Here is an 18492-nt window from a genome sequence, read left to right as displayed (position 1 = left end):
TCAACATTGGCTAAGGTCTGGAGCTTGCTCCAAGACAAACAAGTTGGAATGATTGGTTTATACGGATTGGGAGGAGTTGGGAAGACAACACTCTTGACCCAAATTAACAACAAGTTGAGTGGTAATCCATTTGATTTTGATGTTGTAATTTGGGTGGTGGTGTCTAAAGATCACACGGTGGAAAACGTTCAAGAAAAGATTGGGAAAAGGATAGGCCTTTTTAATGGGTGGATGCAGAATAAAAGTTCTGAGGAGAAAGCCGTAGATATCTTCAGGATTTTGAGTAAAAGAAAATTCGTTTTGTTCTTGGATGATGTATGGGAACGGGTGCATTTAACCAAGATAGGGATACCTTTGCCGAGCCAAGAAAATGGTTCCAAGGTTGTTTGCACTACTCGTTTTCTAGAGATATGCAATGAAATGGAAGCTCAGAAAGTCAAGGTAGAGTGTTTGAGAGCAAATGAAGCTTGGGAATTGTTTCGAGAGAAAGTTGGAGAAGAAACCCTTCATAGCCATCCAGATATTCCAGGGTTAGCCCAGAAGGTGGCTGAAAAGTGTGGTGGGTTGCCTCTTGCACTAATTACTATTGGCCGAGCCATGGCCAGCAAGAAGACACCCCAAGCATGGGAATACGCAGTTGAGGTGATGAAGAAATCTGCACATAAATTGGCAAGAATGGGACAAGAGGTGTATCCTCTCTTAAAATTCAGTTATGATAGTTTGCATTGTGACACGATGAGATCTTGCCTCTTGTACTGCGGTTTGTATCCTGAAGATGTTCTTATTTTGAAATCTGAGCTGATAGAGTATTGGTTCTGTGAGGGGCTCTTGGATGAATTTGACAGCGTAAGAAGAGCTCAATTGCAAGGATACAACATCATTGATTCTCTTGTTAATGCTTGTTTATTAGAAGAAGATGGAGAATACTACGTGAAGATGCATGATGTGATTCGTGACATGACTTTGTGGATAGCAGGCGAGTCTGAAGCACCTGAAAAGAGCTTTTTTGTACAAGCAGGGCTCCAATTGAATGAAATACCGGATGTTGGAAAGTGGGAAAATGTAAGAAGATTATCATTGACAGGCAATAAAATCAAAGATCTCACATCAACACCCACATGCCCTAATCTTGAAACTTTGTTACTTAACTATAATGAGTTGGAGGTGATCAGTGACGGCTTCTTCAAATTCATGCCTAATCTCAGAGTTTTGAACTTGGCAGGTAACAGGGGTCTGAGACAATTGCCAGAGGGAATTTCAGAATTGGTTTCACTGGAATGTCTTAATCTATCACGGACAGGTTTAAGAGAGCTGTCAATTAAGCTGAAGAGTCTGACGAAATTAAGATACCTGGACCTGAGATACACGGACGTTCTTAGAAGAATTCCAGGGAAACTGATATCTAGCTTCCCAAAGCTGCAAATATTCAGAATGTTTCGGTCTGGTGGTGGTTATTCTCAAGAAGAAATGGTTGAAGACAATGAAGATGGAATAGTGGAATTGGGGTGCTTGCCACATTTGAATGGAGGGATTAACCATTTTCATAATCCATACGAAACAGATGGAGACAATCTCCTGAATGATGGTAATGAAGGTCTAATGGAGGAATTGGGGTGTTTGCAATCTTTGAATACGCTGAGTATTCATATAATGAGTGCTTCTGCTCTTGAAAGATTTTTGAGCTTCCACAACTTACAAGGCTGCACTCAAGAACTATCTCTTTGTGTTTTTAAAGAGTCAAAGTCATTAAATGTTTTATCATTAGCAAATATGCAGTGTCTAGAGAGATTAGATATTAGTGAATGTGCAAGATTGGAAGAGATGAAGATAGAGATGGAAGGGGAAGGAAGAATGATGCAAGGCTCACTGTTTCCTACCCTTCGAGAGGTTACCATATTTGAGTGCGCCAATTTGAGGGACATGACATGGATTATTCTTGTTCCAAATCTAAGATTTCTTTGGGTTGTTAATTGCCTAAACATGGAAGAAATAATGAGCAAGGAAAAAATGAGTGAAGCTGCAGATCTGGTTAAAAGTTTGAATCCAAACCCATTTGCTAAGCTACAAAATCTTACTTTACAATTTTTACCAGAGTTGAAGAGTATACACTGGGATGTGCTACCCTTCCCATGTTTGACAGAAATATTTGTGAGAGAATGCCCCAAACTGAGGGAGCTCCCCCTTAGCTCCGACAGTGCTAAGGGAAATCAAATCTGCATTCAAGGAGAAAAGGAGTGGTGGGAAACGCTCGAGTGGAAGAATAAAGCCACTCAGAATGCTTTTCTGCCTGTCTTCGAACCCCACTGATGGTGAAATACAGAAAATCCTGAAGACATCAGAGCTGTGAGATTTTGGAAAGTAAGTTTACTTCCAATTTGTTATTATCTTCAGCTTTGATAATTCTAAATTTGTTTGCTTTGCTCTCCTTCAATTAATTTGTTGTGAAGTTTTCGAATTAGTGTGATCTATTTACATCCTTGATGAGATTGCTCTGTTGCTTTGATATAATGTCTTTTACAAGTCCTGTTTATATAAGTCAGTACTTGAAGTCTTTAAGAACACTCGAGTGGTTAGATGGAATTTTCAGATTCAAATCCTGAGATGGATCAGATGAAATTTATTAAATAAGAGAGTTATTTTCGATTACTTAACTCAAAATCCTATCTATGTAAAAGAACAATAATTTTGTAATATGTACCCCATGTCAGATGCCTGCCTTGTGGCCTATGACAAGTACAATAAGCTATTTTTTAGGTGCTTGGTTACAATTTCAAGTAACACAAGGAAGATTATTTGCGGTTATGAATGGCTAGATGAGAAGATTATTTGCTGTTAATTTCCTAATCTATTGAGAGTCTGGTATGTGTTTATCCACAAAAAAAAGTTAAATGCTGTTGACTTAATAGAAATTGAAGTGTATCAGGTCTCCAGGGTATTGTTACTTTATCATTGAGCCCCACACAGTATCACGTGAGGGAAAACTAGGGGAAAAAGGAAAGAAAAGTGGAAGAAAAGCACTCAAATCCTTTTAATATTTATGAAACGCCATTGATGACATGCGCATAACCTCAATACAATTAATTTTTTTATGAGAGTAATTCATTTGTTTATATGTTATAGTAACACAAAATTACATTCGTTTCGTTTTCATATCACTTGTCATTATCTATTTCTCTTCCCTACCCCACTTAAAATTTGACTTTCTTTTGTTTTAACACTGAATTTTCCAACTGTAGGTCCAGCTAAGAAAGTTATTGAAGGGGACTCTCAGAAAATAATGAAATGATTCAACACACAATGCATTGTCACTTTTCTTTTCTCTTCTGTTGTTCATTTCTCTGCTATTTCTGCTGCTCAAAACCAAAGAAGCCACTAATGGATTTTCTCCATTTCTCTGATTATATTTGCAATCTGCGACCCTTCTTAGTCTTTGGGGAGGTGTTGAGAAAAAAGACAATCTGACAAGTGAGTCTGATGATTGATACAGGCTTTACTAGGAAGATAACTGTGAAATAGGGTGTTGTTTGGATTTCAATCTTTGTCATCATCCTTTGTGTACCTTTGGAAGCTAGGAATCATAAACTGTTTGATAATAGGATGAATCAACTCCCAGATAGTTGGTACATTTTGGTTAGAATAATCTCTGTTCACTTGGAATGGCAGTTAGGAACTTTCCTTGCTTTTAATGACTTAGTAGCCTTCTTAGTCTACTAATGAGTATGAATTTTCCCCAATTCTCCGATAATTGAAATCCACACACATCCCTTCTTATTCTTTGTGCAGGTGGTGAGAAAAATGCATGAGAATCTGACCACAGTTTGGTGCTTGGACAAGTCTCTTTGTTTGATGGTAGCTACACGCACACGTTAAAATCAACAGTGGAGAGGAAGAATGGTGGAAATAGTTAGAACGAGAGGATCGATGCAGTGACACTGAACACTTCCTTACAAAATGGTCTACAGTTTTCTCGACTATATTATCTCGTGAGGCAGAAAATCAATGGAGATTATTGCAATTGCATTGCTACTGGTATTTTGTATTTTCCCTATCTTGTATGGTTGCCTTGTTTGTTATCACATTCTATAACTGAATTGTTTGGCAAATATTTTTTGATTTACTTCAATCAAGCAATCATTGCCAGCTGATAGGGAGTAAGAGAATAGGCCTTATTCCTTGTACATCAAATCTGCCTGCTGCATTTTTCTTCTTGTCATGAGAATTCATATATGTTGCTTAGAAATTGAATAGGCCCCTCCAATTTTCTTTCAAAATTAAAAGCCAAGAAATTTATTCTATCAAAGAGTATGCATTTTAGCTAATCCACAAATCTTTTTTCCCTGTTTAGTGCTTGCTATTTTCTTTTCCTTTCTTTTTCTTCTAAATTGATTCCACCATTTGCAAAATTTAATTTCTATCAGCAGTTATGACAGAAGTTGTTTCATGGAGAATGCTTTAATAGTTTCTTGGATGTAAGTCAGTGGATGAGTCAATGGGTCAGCGCATAAATGTTAGAATACACACTATCTAGCATTGTCAAGATGCTAAGAATCTAAGTATTGTCCCAAAAATACATGTCATCAAGCATGAGCTTCAGGCCACAATTCATTTTCTCAACTAGGAAAATGAAGGCTTTGCATTCTGAATTTCTAAATCAAAGAAGCGTCAATATCATATAAATGTTTAATTTTAATAATTAAGTGATATTGAAGCAATACCAAGAGCACCAGCAGCAGCATCTGTGGCAACTCCATTAGCAGCACCAGAAAGAACAGCAACTCCAATATCACCTCAACAGTCTGAACTATGCCTAGAACAATGTAATAGACAATCAATGCCTCGATGACAGGAAACAAATTTTGTCTTGAAGACAGCCGAAGAAAGTCAAAAAGAAAAACATACACAGAAAGAATTAAGCCAGCAAAATTGGTACATGCACTATACTTTAGCGGTAAATTACGTAAACATTTACAAGGCTAAAGTCAAAGGGTTAGTTTGATCTTTCACAGAATGTATTTTTTAAGATTACAGAGTTTCTTTGCATAGAACTCTCCATCATTTGTAAAGTGTATATAAAAAGAAGGGAAGGAATGATTTTTCACCTCAATAACAAGAAGAGCTTATAACAGTTATAGCAGTTTCCTGATTCTTTCCACTTCTGTTATTATTTTTTAACATGGTATCAAAGCTTTGTTAAGACCTTCTCAACTTATCACATGAACTAGAGAAAGACAAAATGAAGTTGAGACCTGTAATTAGTTTGAAAGTGTTCTTGCTCATACTGAGAATATCATTTCTATCATGTCAGCTTTGAATTAAAGATTGAAATGATTATCATAAACACTTGAGGTCATATCTAAATAATGATTCGAAAATTTCGAGTTTAAATCTCGTAAATACTTATTTTTCTTAAATAATTCTGTCAAAGATAACCTTATTTAATCCTGTACGATAATTTTCAATGTAAAAAACAAATGTGTATCCTTGAATGTTAGGAGGCCATCATTGACACTATATTCTAGTATATAACTTCTACTATAGATATGGATCAACTTGTTTGATGTCAAGCAAAGATAAGGTATTCAATCATAGAATGTGAACAAAAAAATTAGAACTTTAAAAGATGTTGTATTCTTTTATTCCTTTCTCTCTTTCTTTCAATAATTTTGCTTATTATATTAACAATGCTTTGAAACCGCAATTGACTTCCTAGTGGTCCACATGTGAAGTATAAATACATGTGAATATATTCTTTGACAATGAATCAAGAGGTAATTTACACGAGGTGGGCGTTTCATTGCAGGGGGGGTGCTTTGGGACATGAGTTCAGCCCATTATATAATTAAGGAACTTCTCAACTTAATTGTATAAGATTAAGTATTTGGTATACATATTTATATGAAAAGTGCCATTAACATGGTGTACATTAACATTTGCTATCAACAACACCCTTGGGTGTACATGTAGGCTCTCAAGCCGTCATTGTAATCTTATACATGACATTATTAATATAAAATGCCCAACATTGGCAACATTAACATAAATGTGTTCATAGTTTGTAAACACAAATATAAAGTAAAAGACTGACTCATCAACGGAATGTGATTAACCCTCTACGCATTAAGTGGCTACTGTATACCTACCAAAGCATGAAGACCAGACACAAGTATCTGTGACATCGGTTGCTATTAGACACTATCACTGATCTGTAACAAAGTAAATGGAGAAAATAATATGTGAGTCACAAAGACTCCATGAGCGGATACGAGAAAAGAGCAAATCAGGGGATAAGAGTATTTCATAAACATGCATTTGTAATCTCATGTCTTTCATAAATAATTTAATCATAGAATTCATAAAACATGTTATTTGAACACATTTGAATAGTATTCATATGAAAACATGTCAATATGGACCTTTGGGTATCCTTTACCTTTGAACTTCTGATCAAATTCAATCAAACAATCTATTCTGCACCAAAACTATGATACATTCTTAAATGTATCAATACTTTCATACATATATCGATATATTAGTAAAATATATAGATACATTTCACACAAAAAGCCTTTTAAAGTATTCTGTTTAGAATATATCAATACTTTTAGCCCAGGGATCAAATTTTTGGACAAAATCCTCCATTTTTACCATTCTTTAAGTTCCCCAACCTCTTGGAACTTTCTCTAAGACTCTCTCTTTTTCACTAACCACATTTTCATGTCATCATAGAGTACAGATCATGAACAATACTCAAACAACATTAATATGCAACATGCCATAAACATAATGTCCCCCATCAGCCTTGGATCGATATTGTACAGTCCCATTGCACCTTGGACATTTATGATGCATCATAGGAGTGAAGTCATCACTTGCACCACATGAGAGTTGAATTAATCACACTCATAGACTTCTCATACTCGTAGCATTAGGTATGTGGAATGTCCTTCACATACAAGCTTGCTCATCTCATAAGGTACATGAAAAATACATCATATACATAATCTCATGGCATTCATCACGTTTTCTCAATCATCTCATGTAGTATATGGAATATATATCATATATATAATCTCCTAGCATTTATCATGCATACTTAATCACCTTATATAGTATATGAAGTTTACATCATATACACAATCTTATGGTATACATCATGCATATTTAATCATCTCATATGGTATATGAAATTTACATCATATACTTGAATCGTATGGTATTCATCATACCAAACATGCATATTATAACATCTATAAATAAATATACAATATCTCGTACCCACACTAGTTTGAAGATCGAAGTAATCGAGTGGACTTCAAATATAAGGTGCTTGTCCCCCCTCGTTGAAAACTAATATATAATAGAATATTTACATATGTAGTAGATTCATAAACGCTTTAAAAACCATTGAGTCAATCATAACACAATTACTAACAATATGTTTTCTTAGAAAATCATTTTCATTCTTGAAAATCAAATCCTTTAATAAACTATTTTAGAGATATTATTTCAACATACATAATTAATCCTTTTTCATTGAAATCATACTAGCTTTATATATGAAAATAATTTGAAGGTAGTGCATCCACTCACCTACTTGGAGATTCAATTCTTAATTCCAATCACAACTCTGTTTTGGCGAAATTCATGGAGTTTTCATGCGTTCCTATTACAAAACATTCATAACAATTATTTCCTAGAATAAGAATTTCATAATAATCATTATAGGAACTTTTGAAATTACTCGCTTTTAGCTAAACTATTTTTATAGCTAAAACCAATGCTTAGAAACCCATAAATCTTTCATCTTTACCTTAGGTGAGCTTTAATGCTAAGGAAAATCACAAAATCTTTGTGCTTTAGTGTTCAATAGAAAATCTAGGCATAAAAATAATATCTTTAGTATTGAAAAATTCATAAATCAAGATTTAAAAGTTAAAAGATGTCACCTTTGTTCGGAAAACCTAAAACCAAGCTTCCAATCTTCCAAAATGATGATTTGGGGTGAAAATGGGTTTGAAAGAGCTTAGATTTGTTGAAAAACTGATGGGAGGCAGCTTAAAATGAAAAATCCTTAAGATAATGGTTATATTTACACTATAAGGTGTGAAAAACACTTTTACCCTTTTTATTTTTTCAAAAATCAACGAAATGTATCGATATATTTGCCCATATATTGATACATTTAGTTATAGAGAGATTATATTGATACGTTATGAACATGTATCGATACATGTTCATCAGAAACACTTTTTAGACTAAATGTATCAATACATCATGAGTATGTATCGATACATTTGAGACAGAATGCAGTTTATGAGGCAGATTGCCTATAAAAACTTGCACAACTTATTTAAATTAAATTTACTTAAGATATTTAATGTAAATAAGCAAACAACCCCCCATTTGGATTTAATAAAAATATAAAAAAATAAAAATCCAAAAGAATCAAAATCTAAATTTTGGTTTCAAAACAAAATCAAAAAAGTTCGACTAAAATTAAATTTGCTGCTCCTAATTACCATAACAAAGTTCTCCAAAAATTATGAAAAATTATTTTTGACCATCTAAAAATCAAGGGAATCATTATCATCATTTTTTCAAAAGATTGTTCTATAAAAATCACTTATTTGATTTCTTTTAGACTTAAAAAATTTTCTACTTCAAAAGTGACAGACAATCGAAAGAGTCAATGAATTCTTTTTAAGGTTAAAACTAAGTTTGATGTTTAAAATATATAATCTATATGCTCATCTAAAGATTTCCTAACTTATCCTCTTACTCAAAGTAAGATTTCACACAATGCTTGAGATCATAGATCCCATTTACCTCTCTTGGATCTAGTGTAACAACCAATCCATCATACAACCTATAGCTTCAACAATATTTTACATTGATTTTGCAATGGAAATTTGGAACACACTTAAGCAAAACTTTTCTCAACCTAATAACACTAGAATTTGTAACCTACAGTACACATTAGACAATATAATATAAGGCTCAAGAAATGTTGATGCTTACTTTATTGAGTTCAAAAGAGTTTGGGAAGAATTGAGAAGTTTTCGACCCTTACCACATTGTGAGTGTCGAAGATGTAATGCAAACTGTTTTAAGAAATACAATTATCAATACCACAAAGATATGGTATTCAGATTCTTGAATGGATTCTTGAATGGTCTGAATGATGCATACTTTGCCATAAGTTCACAAATAATTCTCATGGATCCTATACCAAGTTTAAATAAAGTCTACAACCTTGTTTTAAGAAAAGAAACTCAAAGAGCTTTGATGATTCAAGCATAGACTACATTGGAGTCATCTGCTATGTTAACTACTAGTGAGACAAATAAGAAAGGTAGAAAGGACTTATAGTGCACACATTGTGGTAAAAAGGGTCACATTAAGGAGAAATGTTATAGGTTGGTGGGGTTCCCAGAAGATTTTAAATTTAATAAGATAAAGACAAATTTTAGGAAATGAAACTATTGCAAACAATGTTACTAGTATGAATGACATTCCATTTTCAGCAATGCAATCAGAATAGATAAATGAGTCAGTTGGTAATGGTCCTAAGTCTTAATTGCTAGCAATTAAGCAACAAGTCAACAAGCTCATAAAACTCTTCAATGAGAACGGGATGACTTGCAATGATGGTCAAAGTTTTTTCACCAAAAAGCCCTAAACACAAACCATCCTTGATCAACTCTGCTTTTGCAGGTATTGTATCCAATCATCTTTGTTTCAACACTCCAAAAAATTTGCCACATAGTTTTAAGCATATTAGTAACCCTATGATTAAACAAGACAATTGGATCATGGACTTTTGTGCTTCTATCATATATGTCATTCTTTAGATAGATTTATCTTTGCTGATCCAAATGATAACCATTTTGTACACTTACCAAACAATTGCAGAGCTCCAATTACTAACATAGGAACTATTAGGATAACATCTCTATTAACACTAAAAAATTTCCTTTGCTAACATAAGAACTATTAGGATAACATCTCCATTAACACTAAAAAATGTTCTTTACGTTCCTATCTTTAATTTTAACCTCATGTTAGTTAGTGAATTAACCAAATCAAAGGATTCATGTCTCTTTTTCATTGACAAATACTGTATTATTCAGGATCTTCCATCATAGAGAGTGACTAGGATTGCTAGGGTGTCTTCAGCCCTCTATCTAATGCAAGATAACCAAGCTGAACAAGATTTTTCTTATTTTTGTTTTAAAAACTTTGTTAGAAATCTTTCTGTTTTTTCTATAAATTCCTCCAAGCCAAAGTACACAGATTTTGATATAAGGCACTTTAGATTAAGGCATGCTTCAATAGAAATAATTAATGTGTTACATCAAAGTTTTCCAAAAATTAATTGTTCAAGTGATTTGTTATGTGAAGAATGTCCAATGGCAAAACAAAAAAGATTGCCATTTCCAGTCATGTTCAAAACACCAAAGCAATTTTTGAAATAGTTCACATAGATATATGGGGACCTTATGAACTTCTTACTTTGAACAGACATAGGTATTTCTTAACTATTGTGGATGATTTCTCACGTTTCACTTAGATATAATTAATGAAAACCAAGTCAAAAGTGTGATCAATTATACCTATTTTTACTAGTCTTGTTCAAAATTAATTTGACAATTTTATAAAATGTTTAAGATCAAACAATGGACAAGAATTTGAGCTCAGTGATTTTTATAACAACAATAGGATTGTTCATCAATTATCCTACATTGGTACACCATAGTAGATGGTGTTGTGGAAAGGAAACACCAACACATTGTTGGTGTGGTAAGAGCCTTGAGACTTCAGTCAAATGTGCCATTTAAATTCTAAAAGGATGCAGTCTTAACTACCATACATATAATCAATAAAGTACTAACTAGAGTTATGCAAAACAAATCACCTTATGAAATAATCTTCAAAAGGCCAAGGTATTTGGATGTCTATGTTTTGTCTCAACACAATCCCAACATAGAAAGAAGTTTGACAACAAGGCCACCAAATGTGTTTTCATAGGCTATCCAAACCATGTCAAAGGCTATAAAGTATATGATCTTCAAGCTAAAAGAGGTGTAGGATCCAAAGATGTTGTTTTTCATGAAGATATTTTCCCTTTCCAATATACAAAGCATGGTGGACAGGATAATACATTTCATCAAACACCTGACATGAATGCTGTTCCTTTTAATATTTTTTATTCAAATCCTGTCAATTCTCATTCATTTGATCAACATCAACCTGAATTATGTCTTAATGAACCTTCACCAACATCAGAACAAATTTCAAACCAACAGAATGATGAAATTTCCCAAAATTCATCGTCTAGCAATAGTCTGCTTAATAGTAATAGTACTAGTCAACTTGAAATAAACCATAATTCTGATCTAATTCAGCCAATTAGAAGAAGCACAAGAGTGAAAAACATACTAAAATACTTAGAAGCATACCAACTTGATTTACCTTTTCATACTAGTATTGTTGCTTCACATCTTGTATCCAAATTCATTTCACTACATAGTTTGTCACTGGCACTTGAGGCATTTACTGTATCTTTGTCAAACATACAAGACCTTACATCTTATCACCAAGCAGTAACACATTCACATTAGAGAGAAGCAATGGTCGTTGAACTAAAGGCTTTGGAAGAAAATAAAGCATATAGTCAAGTAGTTGGCTTTGACTATTAAGAAACTTTTAGTCCTATTGCTAAACAATTTATAGTGAGAATAGTTCTTGCACTTGCAACTGCAAACAGCTTGACACTGAATCAGTTAGATGTTAAAAATATATTTTTATATGGAGATCTAAATGAAGAAGTCTACATGGAACTACTTGAGGGATATAAGGTTAAAGGGGACCATCCTTGTGGATAAAAATTAGCATGTAAACTCCACAAATAATGGTATGGACTTAAGCAAGCCTTAAGATAGTGGAATGCTAAATTAACGTCCTCTATTATTCACTATGGCTTCAAGCAATTATTGTCAGATTATTGTTTATTTACCATGAATGCAAGTGATGGTGATTTTATAGCTCTGCTGGCATATGTTGATGACATTCTTAATGGTAGTACTTCTACTCAAGTTGTAGGGACTGTAAAAGAATACTTGACCTCATAGTTTAAGCTTAAGGATCTTGGCACAATAAAATATTTCCTTGGTCTTGAGTTAGCAAGGTCACCACAAGGAATTTTAGTATGTCAAAGAAAGTACACATTTGACTTGCTAGAAAAGCATGGTTTCTTGGAGCTAAACTAATATCAACACCCATTAATTATAATGTGAAGCTAAGAAAAGTAAGCAAAGAAGATAAGTTAGCAAATCTTACAAAGTATAGATAGTTGGTGGGAAAACTTCTTTATTTGACTTTCACAAGGCTAGACATATCTTATGCAAAACAAAGCTTGGCTTAATTCATGGACGAGCCAGCACATGAGCACTATATAGCATCCTATAGAGTACTGAAGTATTTGAAGGCAACACTTAGTTAGGGAAGTTTGATGAAAACAGAATCTGACTTGAGGATTTCAGCATATTGTAATAGTGACTGGGTAGGCCGTCTAGAGAGTAGGAAGTCTATTACTGGATATTGTGTGTTTATTGGAGAATCATTAATAAGTTAAAAGAAGCTCAACTAAGGCAGAGTGCAGATCCATGGCAACCACTTGTTGTGAGGTAATTTGGATCAAAGGTCTGCTTGCTGATTTTGGTATTCAACACAAAGATCCAATAAAGCTTCACTATGATAATCAGTCATCTATTTATATTAGTCAAAATCCAGTCTTTCATGAGAGGACAAAACATATAGAAAACAATTGTCACTTCATTCGAGAAAAGATTTTAAGTGGGGTAATTGAACCAGCTTATGTACCATCAAAAATACAAGTTGCAAATGCATTTACAAAGGCTTTGCAATCTAAACAATTTCAAAGATTGTTATACAAGATGAACATTCACAATGTTTGTGGTTCCTCGTAAGGGGGAGTATCAACCAAGATCAGACTCTTAGATAATAAAGAAACAAGATTCAAACAACAGCAAATAAATGCAACAACATACAAGAATACAAGTTGCTTTGTAAATAGAAAAGAAAATAAAACTAGAACGCACTGTCTCAACTATCTGAGATTAAGAAAAGAAAAGAGGGAGCACAAAGCACACCATTTAATTAAAGAAGAAGCAACAATGTTTTAGTTATGTTTTAAGTTACCATTGATAGCTTTTTAATTGTTAGTTAGTTGAGTAATTAAATAGTTAATTAACTTATTTTGTCCTTTATAAATAGACCAATGTATACAACTTTTCAATAAATGAGTAATCAATTATTCCCAAAACATTCTCTGTATCATTCCTCGACTTTCATCATGGTTGAACTTTAATCGCCATCGATCTTTCCTCTATTTTTTAATAACAGTTTATTTTAATCCAAAATTCAAGATATTAGATAGAAATAGTCAATATTTAATTAATAAAAAAATTATCGATCATGTAAAATTTACATTAATAAAATTTTTTATGTTAATAAGAAAATAAATAAAAATTAATCAATATATTTTAATTTAATTAGAAATGATAATATATATGTTTACACATTTTATCAAAAAGGAAGGAAAAAGGTCGTTTAGAATGCCTCATTTAAGTAATATTTTATTGTCACCTACCTATTCTTTTAATCATTGATACAAATGCAACACAGCTGGCAAAAATTAAATCAGGGTCCAATCCAACAAAGCAGACAGCGATATTACTGGTTTATTACAAAGTAAGTCGACATGCATTCTGGACCTTAGATCTCGTAAAAGCCTTGATCTTCCTCCCGATAACACAAAAATTCATCAAGTTAAGCAGTAATTCTAATCAAAGCCACAATTCCATTCTTTTTTGTTGTGAGTCAATCAAAAATTTCATCAAGTCATGGGAAACTTGTGCTCAATCTCACTCTCAACAGAGGATACAGTTTCTCGTTGCTGGGATTGTATTGCTAGGCAAGCAAGTTTTATGTGCGAGCTTGAAGAAAATCACAAAGCTCTGAGTCTTTCCTTGGAGGAATTGAGAGCGCAAAGGGATGACTTGAACCGGAGGGTTGACTGTGCTGAACTACAACTTCTGAAGCGGCTCAGCCAAGTTCAAGTCTGGCTTTCAAGAGCGGAAACTATGATAACAGAAGTTGAGGAATTGATAAAAGGTATCCCTCAAGAAACTCAGAAATTATGTCACGTATGCTGCTTTTCCAAGACTTTTAAGTCTAGCTACAAGTTGGGTCAACAAGTGGCTAGAAAACTTGAAGAAATTGATGATCTAAAGAAAAAAGGTGTTTTTGACAAGGTGGCTGAGGACCAACCTGTAGCTCCGATGGATGTAAGACCTATTGAGTCCACGGTTGGCTTGGGATCAACATTGCTGGAAGTTTGGAGCTCACTCCAAGAAAAAGATGTGGGAGTTATTGGTTTATATGGCTTGGGAGGAGTTGGCAAGACATCACTCTTGACCCAAATTAACAACAAGTTTTGCAGTATGCCAATTGGTTATGACATTGTGATTTGGTTGGTGGTGTCTAAAGATCACACTGTTGGAAAGATTCAAGAAAAAATTGCAGAGAAAATAGGCCTTTCAAACGATGCGTGGAAGATGAAAAGTTGTGATGGGAAAGCCAGAGATATCTTTACAGTTTTGAACAAAAAAAAATTTGTTCTGTTCTTGGATGATTTGTGGGAGCGTGTGGATTTGATCAAAGTAGGGATACCTTTACCAAGTCTGGAGAATGGTTCTAAACTAGTTTTTTCAACTCGTCATTTAGAGGTATGCGGTAAAATGGAAGCTCAGAAGAAAATCAAAGTAGAGTGTTTGGGAGCAGATGAATCGTGGAAATTGTTTCAAGACAAGGTTGGAGAAGAAACCCTTGATAGCCATCCAGACATTCGAGAGCTAGCTAAAATGGTGGCTGCAGAGTGCGGTGGACTGCCTCTGGCACTAATCACAATTGGTCGAGCCATGGCTTGCAAGAGGATACCTGAAGCTTGGGAATATGCTATTGAGGTTTTAAAGCAATCCGCACACAGATTTGCAGGAATGGAGGAAGAGGTATATTCTCCTTTAATATTCAGTTATGATAGCCTGCCTTCTGACACAATGAGATCATGCCTCTTATATTTTAGTTTGTATCCTGAGGATCATGTCATTAACAAACGTAATCTAATAGAGTATTGGTTTTGTGAGGGCCTTTTGGATGAATTTGACAGCATACGCAAAGCTCTATTGCAAGGATACAATATTATTGATTCTCTTCTCAATGCTTGTTTATTAGAACAAGCTGGAGAAGACTATGTGAGGATGCATGATGTGATTCGTGATATGTGTTTGTGGATAGCATGCGAGCGTGAAGCAATTGAGAAGAGATTTTTTGTTCAAGTAGGGCTCCAATTAGGTGAAGCACCAGATGTTGGAAAATGGGAAGGTGTGAGACGAATGTCATTGATGCGAAATCAAATAGCAAATCTTTGGTCAACACCCACATGCCCCTATCTTCGAACTTTATTTCTCAACAAGAATAACCTGAAGGTGATCAGTGAAGGCTTCTTCAAGTTCATGCCTAATCTGAGGGTTCTAAACCTGTCAGATAACACTGATCTGAAGGAATTACCAGAAAGAATTTCAGAATTGGTTTCGCTAGAGTATCTCAATCTATCAGGTACAGGTATAAAAGAGTTGCCAGTTAAGCTAAAGAGTTTAACAAAATGCAAATGCTTGGACTTGAGCTCGACAGAGAATCTGAAAAGAATCCCACAGCAACTGATAACTAGCTTTTCAATTCTGCAAGTATACAGAATGGTTGGCTCTGGTGTTTACTATCAAGACGGAACGATGGAAGGCAATGTCCTGAATGGAGGTAATGCAGGTCTAATACAGGAACTGAAATGCTTGCAACACTTGAATATGCTGAGTATAGAAATAAAAAGTGCTTTTGCTCTTGAAACATTTTTGAGCTCCCACAGTTTACAAGGATGCGCTGAAGAACTAGTGCTTCGCAATTTTACAGAGTCAAAGGTATTGGATGTTTTATCTTTAGCAAACATGGAGCGCTTGGAGTTCCTACATGTTGCTAATTGTGATAACATGGAAGAGATGAAGATAACAACGAACTTTGGGGAAATAAGAATGACACAAACCAATACTCCTTCTTTTAATGCACTTGGTCGCGTTTTCATAGAGCGATGCCGCAGACTGAGGGATGTAACGTGGCTGATTTTTGCTCCAAATCTGACTATGCTTTCTGTTCATTGCTGTCCTAAAATGGAAGAAATAATGAGTGAGAGAAAATTGAATGAAGCTGAAAATGTGGTTGGAATTCCACATCCCAACCCATTTGCTGAACTAAAAGAGCTTCATTTACGACATCTACCACAATTGAGGAGCATATGCAGTGATGCCTTACCCTTTCCATGTTTGACAGACATCTCCGTGTTCAAGTGCTCAAAACTGAAGAAGCTCCCGCTTAGCTTTGACCCAGAGCGGAATAAAATCAGCATTCAAGGAACGCTGTCCTGGTGGGAAGAGCTAGAATGGGAAGATGAAACCGCTCGAAATAAATGCCTTTTTGTCGAGTCACGCCTTGGCCAATGTTGAAATGCAGAAAATCTGAAGGACCTCAAAGGTTTCTGATTGACAGAAATCTTTGTGAGAGAATCCCCCCAACTGAACTCTGACAGTGCTAAGGGAAATCAAATCTGCATTCAAGGAGAAAAGGAGTGGTGGGAAACGTTAGAATTGAAGAATAAAGCCACTCAAAATGCTTTTCTGCCTTTCTCCGAACCCCACTGATGGGAAAATGAAGGAGAATCCTGAAGATATCAAAGGTGTGAGTTTTTTGGTAGTAAGATTACTTCCAATTAGCCATTAGGTTCACCTTTGCTAACTCTAAATCTGTTTGCTTTGCTCTTCTTTACTTAATTTGTTGTCAAGTTTTGGAATTAGTGTGATTTATTTACATCCTTACTGATATTGCTCTGTTGTTTTGATATATTGTCTCTTACAAGTCCTGTTCATATTATTATTGTTATTATTTACTTGTCCTCACCTTTATTTTTATTGTAAGATTAATAGACATTATTATTAGATATAAGTCAATACTTGAAATCACTTCGAAGACCCTCTAGAAGTTAGATGAAAGTTTTGGATTCAAATCATGAGACAGATTGGAAGAAATTTATGAAACAAAATAAAGTTATTTTCAAGTATGCACCTCAAAATCTTTATCTATGAAGAAAAAATAATACTCCAATAACGTATCCCATGTTAGATACCTGCAGGGTGACCTATGACAAGTACAATAAGCCATTCTTTAAGTGCTAGGTTACAATTTCAACTAACTTTAAGGAAGATTATTAGCTGTTATGAATGGCTAAACGAAAAGATTATTTGCTGTTAATTTTCTAATCTAATCAGAGTTTGGTACGTGCTTATCCACAGATTAAAGTTAGATGCTATGGACTTAATAGAAATTAATATAAAAACTAAAATATTTTAAGAAGTGAGTGGTGTCGACGTGGGTCCGCCCATGCTGCCGACCACTCATAAATTCAACAAGTTGAGCAGTAATTCTAATCAAAGCCACAATTCCATTCTTTTTTTTTTGTAGTAAGTCATGGGAAACTTGTGCTCGATCTCAATCTCAATAGAGGATACAGTCTCTTGTAGCTGGGATTGCATTGTTAGACAAGCAAGTTACATGTGCAAGCTTGAAGAAAATCATAAAGCTCTGACTCTTTCCTTGTAAGAATTGAGAGCGCAAAGGGATGGCGTGAACCGGAGCGTAGACTGTGCTGAACTACAGCAAAAGATATCAGAAGTTGAGGAATTGGTAAAAGATATCCCTCAAGAAGCTCAGATATTATGCCTCGCACGCTGCTTTTCCATGACTTTTAAGTCTAGCTACAAGTTTGTCAACAAGTGGCTAGAAAACTTGAACAAATGGATGATCTAAAGAAAAAAAAAAAGAAAGGAGTTTTTGACAAGGTGGCTGAGAACCAACCTGTAGCTCCAATGGATGTAAGACCTATTGAGTCCACGGTTGGCTTGGAATCAACATTGCTTAAAGTTTGAAGCTTACTCCAAGAAAAAGATGTGGGAATTATTGGTTTATATGGCTTGGGAGGAGTAGGCAAGACATCACTCTTGACCCAAATGAACAGCAAGTTTTGCAGTATGCCTATTGATTATGATATAATGATTTGGTTGGTGGTGTCTAAACATCACACTGTTAGATTCAAGAAAAAATTGCAGAGAAAATAGGCCTTTCAAACGATATGTGGAAGATGAAAAGTTGTGATGGGAAAGCTAGACAATGGGAAAAACAATATTGGCCCAAAAGGCTGTGAAAACACAGACGCACACAAAGCATAATTACTTTTCCAAGAGAAGTAACAGAAGCTTCAATTTTAGTACATTTGCAGTTTACAATTTCCTAGGATTATTTATATCCTTG

General features: G+C 34.6%; 3 protein-coding genes and 1 pseudogene across 5 annotated transcripts in view; all 4 read left to right on the top strand.

Annotated features, from left to right (window-relative positions):
* LOC110427075 (putative disease resistance protein At1g12290) overlaps nucleotides 1-4741 on the top strand; it is a 5358-nt gene extending 617 nt beyond the window's left edge. Inside the window, exons 1-3 of one of the 2 annotated variants that reach the window (XM_021442474.1) lie at nucleotides 1-2358; nucleotides 3784-4029; nucleotides 4710-4741. The exon at nucleotides 1-2358 is cut by the window's left edge and continues 617 nt beyond it. In XM_021442474.1, the coding sequence (XP_021298149.1) occupies nucleotides 1-2307 (2307 nt within the window). In that variant the 3' untranslated portion in view covers nucleotides 2308-2358; nucleotides 3784-4029; nucleotides 4710-4741. Of the gene's footprint in view, nucleotides 2359-3783; nucleotides 4144-4709 lie in introns of those variants that run through there. The other variant, XM_021442473.1, reaches the window with a different exon arrangement.
* A 9055-nt stretch (nucleotides 4742-13796) lies between these two features.
* LOC110427076 (putative disease resistance protein At5g63020) lies at nucleotides 13797-17631 on the top strand. 2 transcript variants are annotated; one of them, XM_021442477.1, is made up of 2 exons: nucleotides 14059-14196; nucleotides 14337-17631. In XM_021442477.1, exon 2 carries the CDS (start codon nucleotides 14364-14366, stop codon nucleotides 16632-16634), a length of 2271 nt encoding a protein of 756 aa, XP_021298152.1. In that variant the 5' UTR covers nucleotides 14059-14196; nucleotides 14337-14363; the 3' UTR covers nucleotides 16635-17631. The 2 variants fall into 2 exon arrangements, with proteins under 2 accessions (XP_021298151.1, XP_021298152.1); XM_021442476.2 differs by having other exon boundaries at nucleotides 13797-17631.
* Nucleotides 17632-17650: 19 nt separating this feature from the next.
* Nucleotides 17651-18486, top strand: LOC110427078 (disease resistance protein RFL1-like; annotated as a pseudogene).
* Nucleotides 17863-18492, top strand: part of LOC110427077 (chalcone synthase 2-like) — a 3939-nt gene continuing 3309 nt past the window's right edge. The window contains exon 1 of the mRNA XM_089785418.1: nucleotides 17863-17902. The gene's annotated coding sequence lies outside the window, so the exon portion shown is untranslated. The remainder of the gene's footprint in view (nucleotides 17903-18492) is intronic.

Source organism: Theobroma umbraticum, unplaced genomic scaffold (assembly GCF_002168275.2).
Source record: "Theobroma umbraticum cultivar Fairchild unplaced genomic scaffold, ASM216827v3 scaffold_228.0, whole genome shotgun sequence".
Taxonomy (NCBI): domain Eukaryota; kingdom Viridiplantae; phylum Streptophyta; class Magnoliopsida; order Malvales; family Malvaceae; genus Theobroma; species Theobroma umbraticum.
This window is presented reverse-complemented; position numbering and strand designations above follow the sequence as displayed.

What these genes read in the sequence shown, in the direction of transcription:
- LOC110427076 (XM_021442476.2), top strand. Translation starts at nt 13,926, where the DNA reads ATGGGAAACTTGTGCTCAATCTCACTCTCAACAGAGGATACAGTTTCT.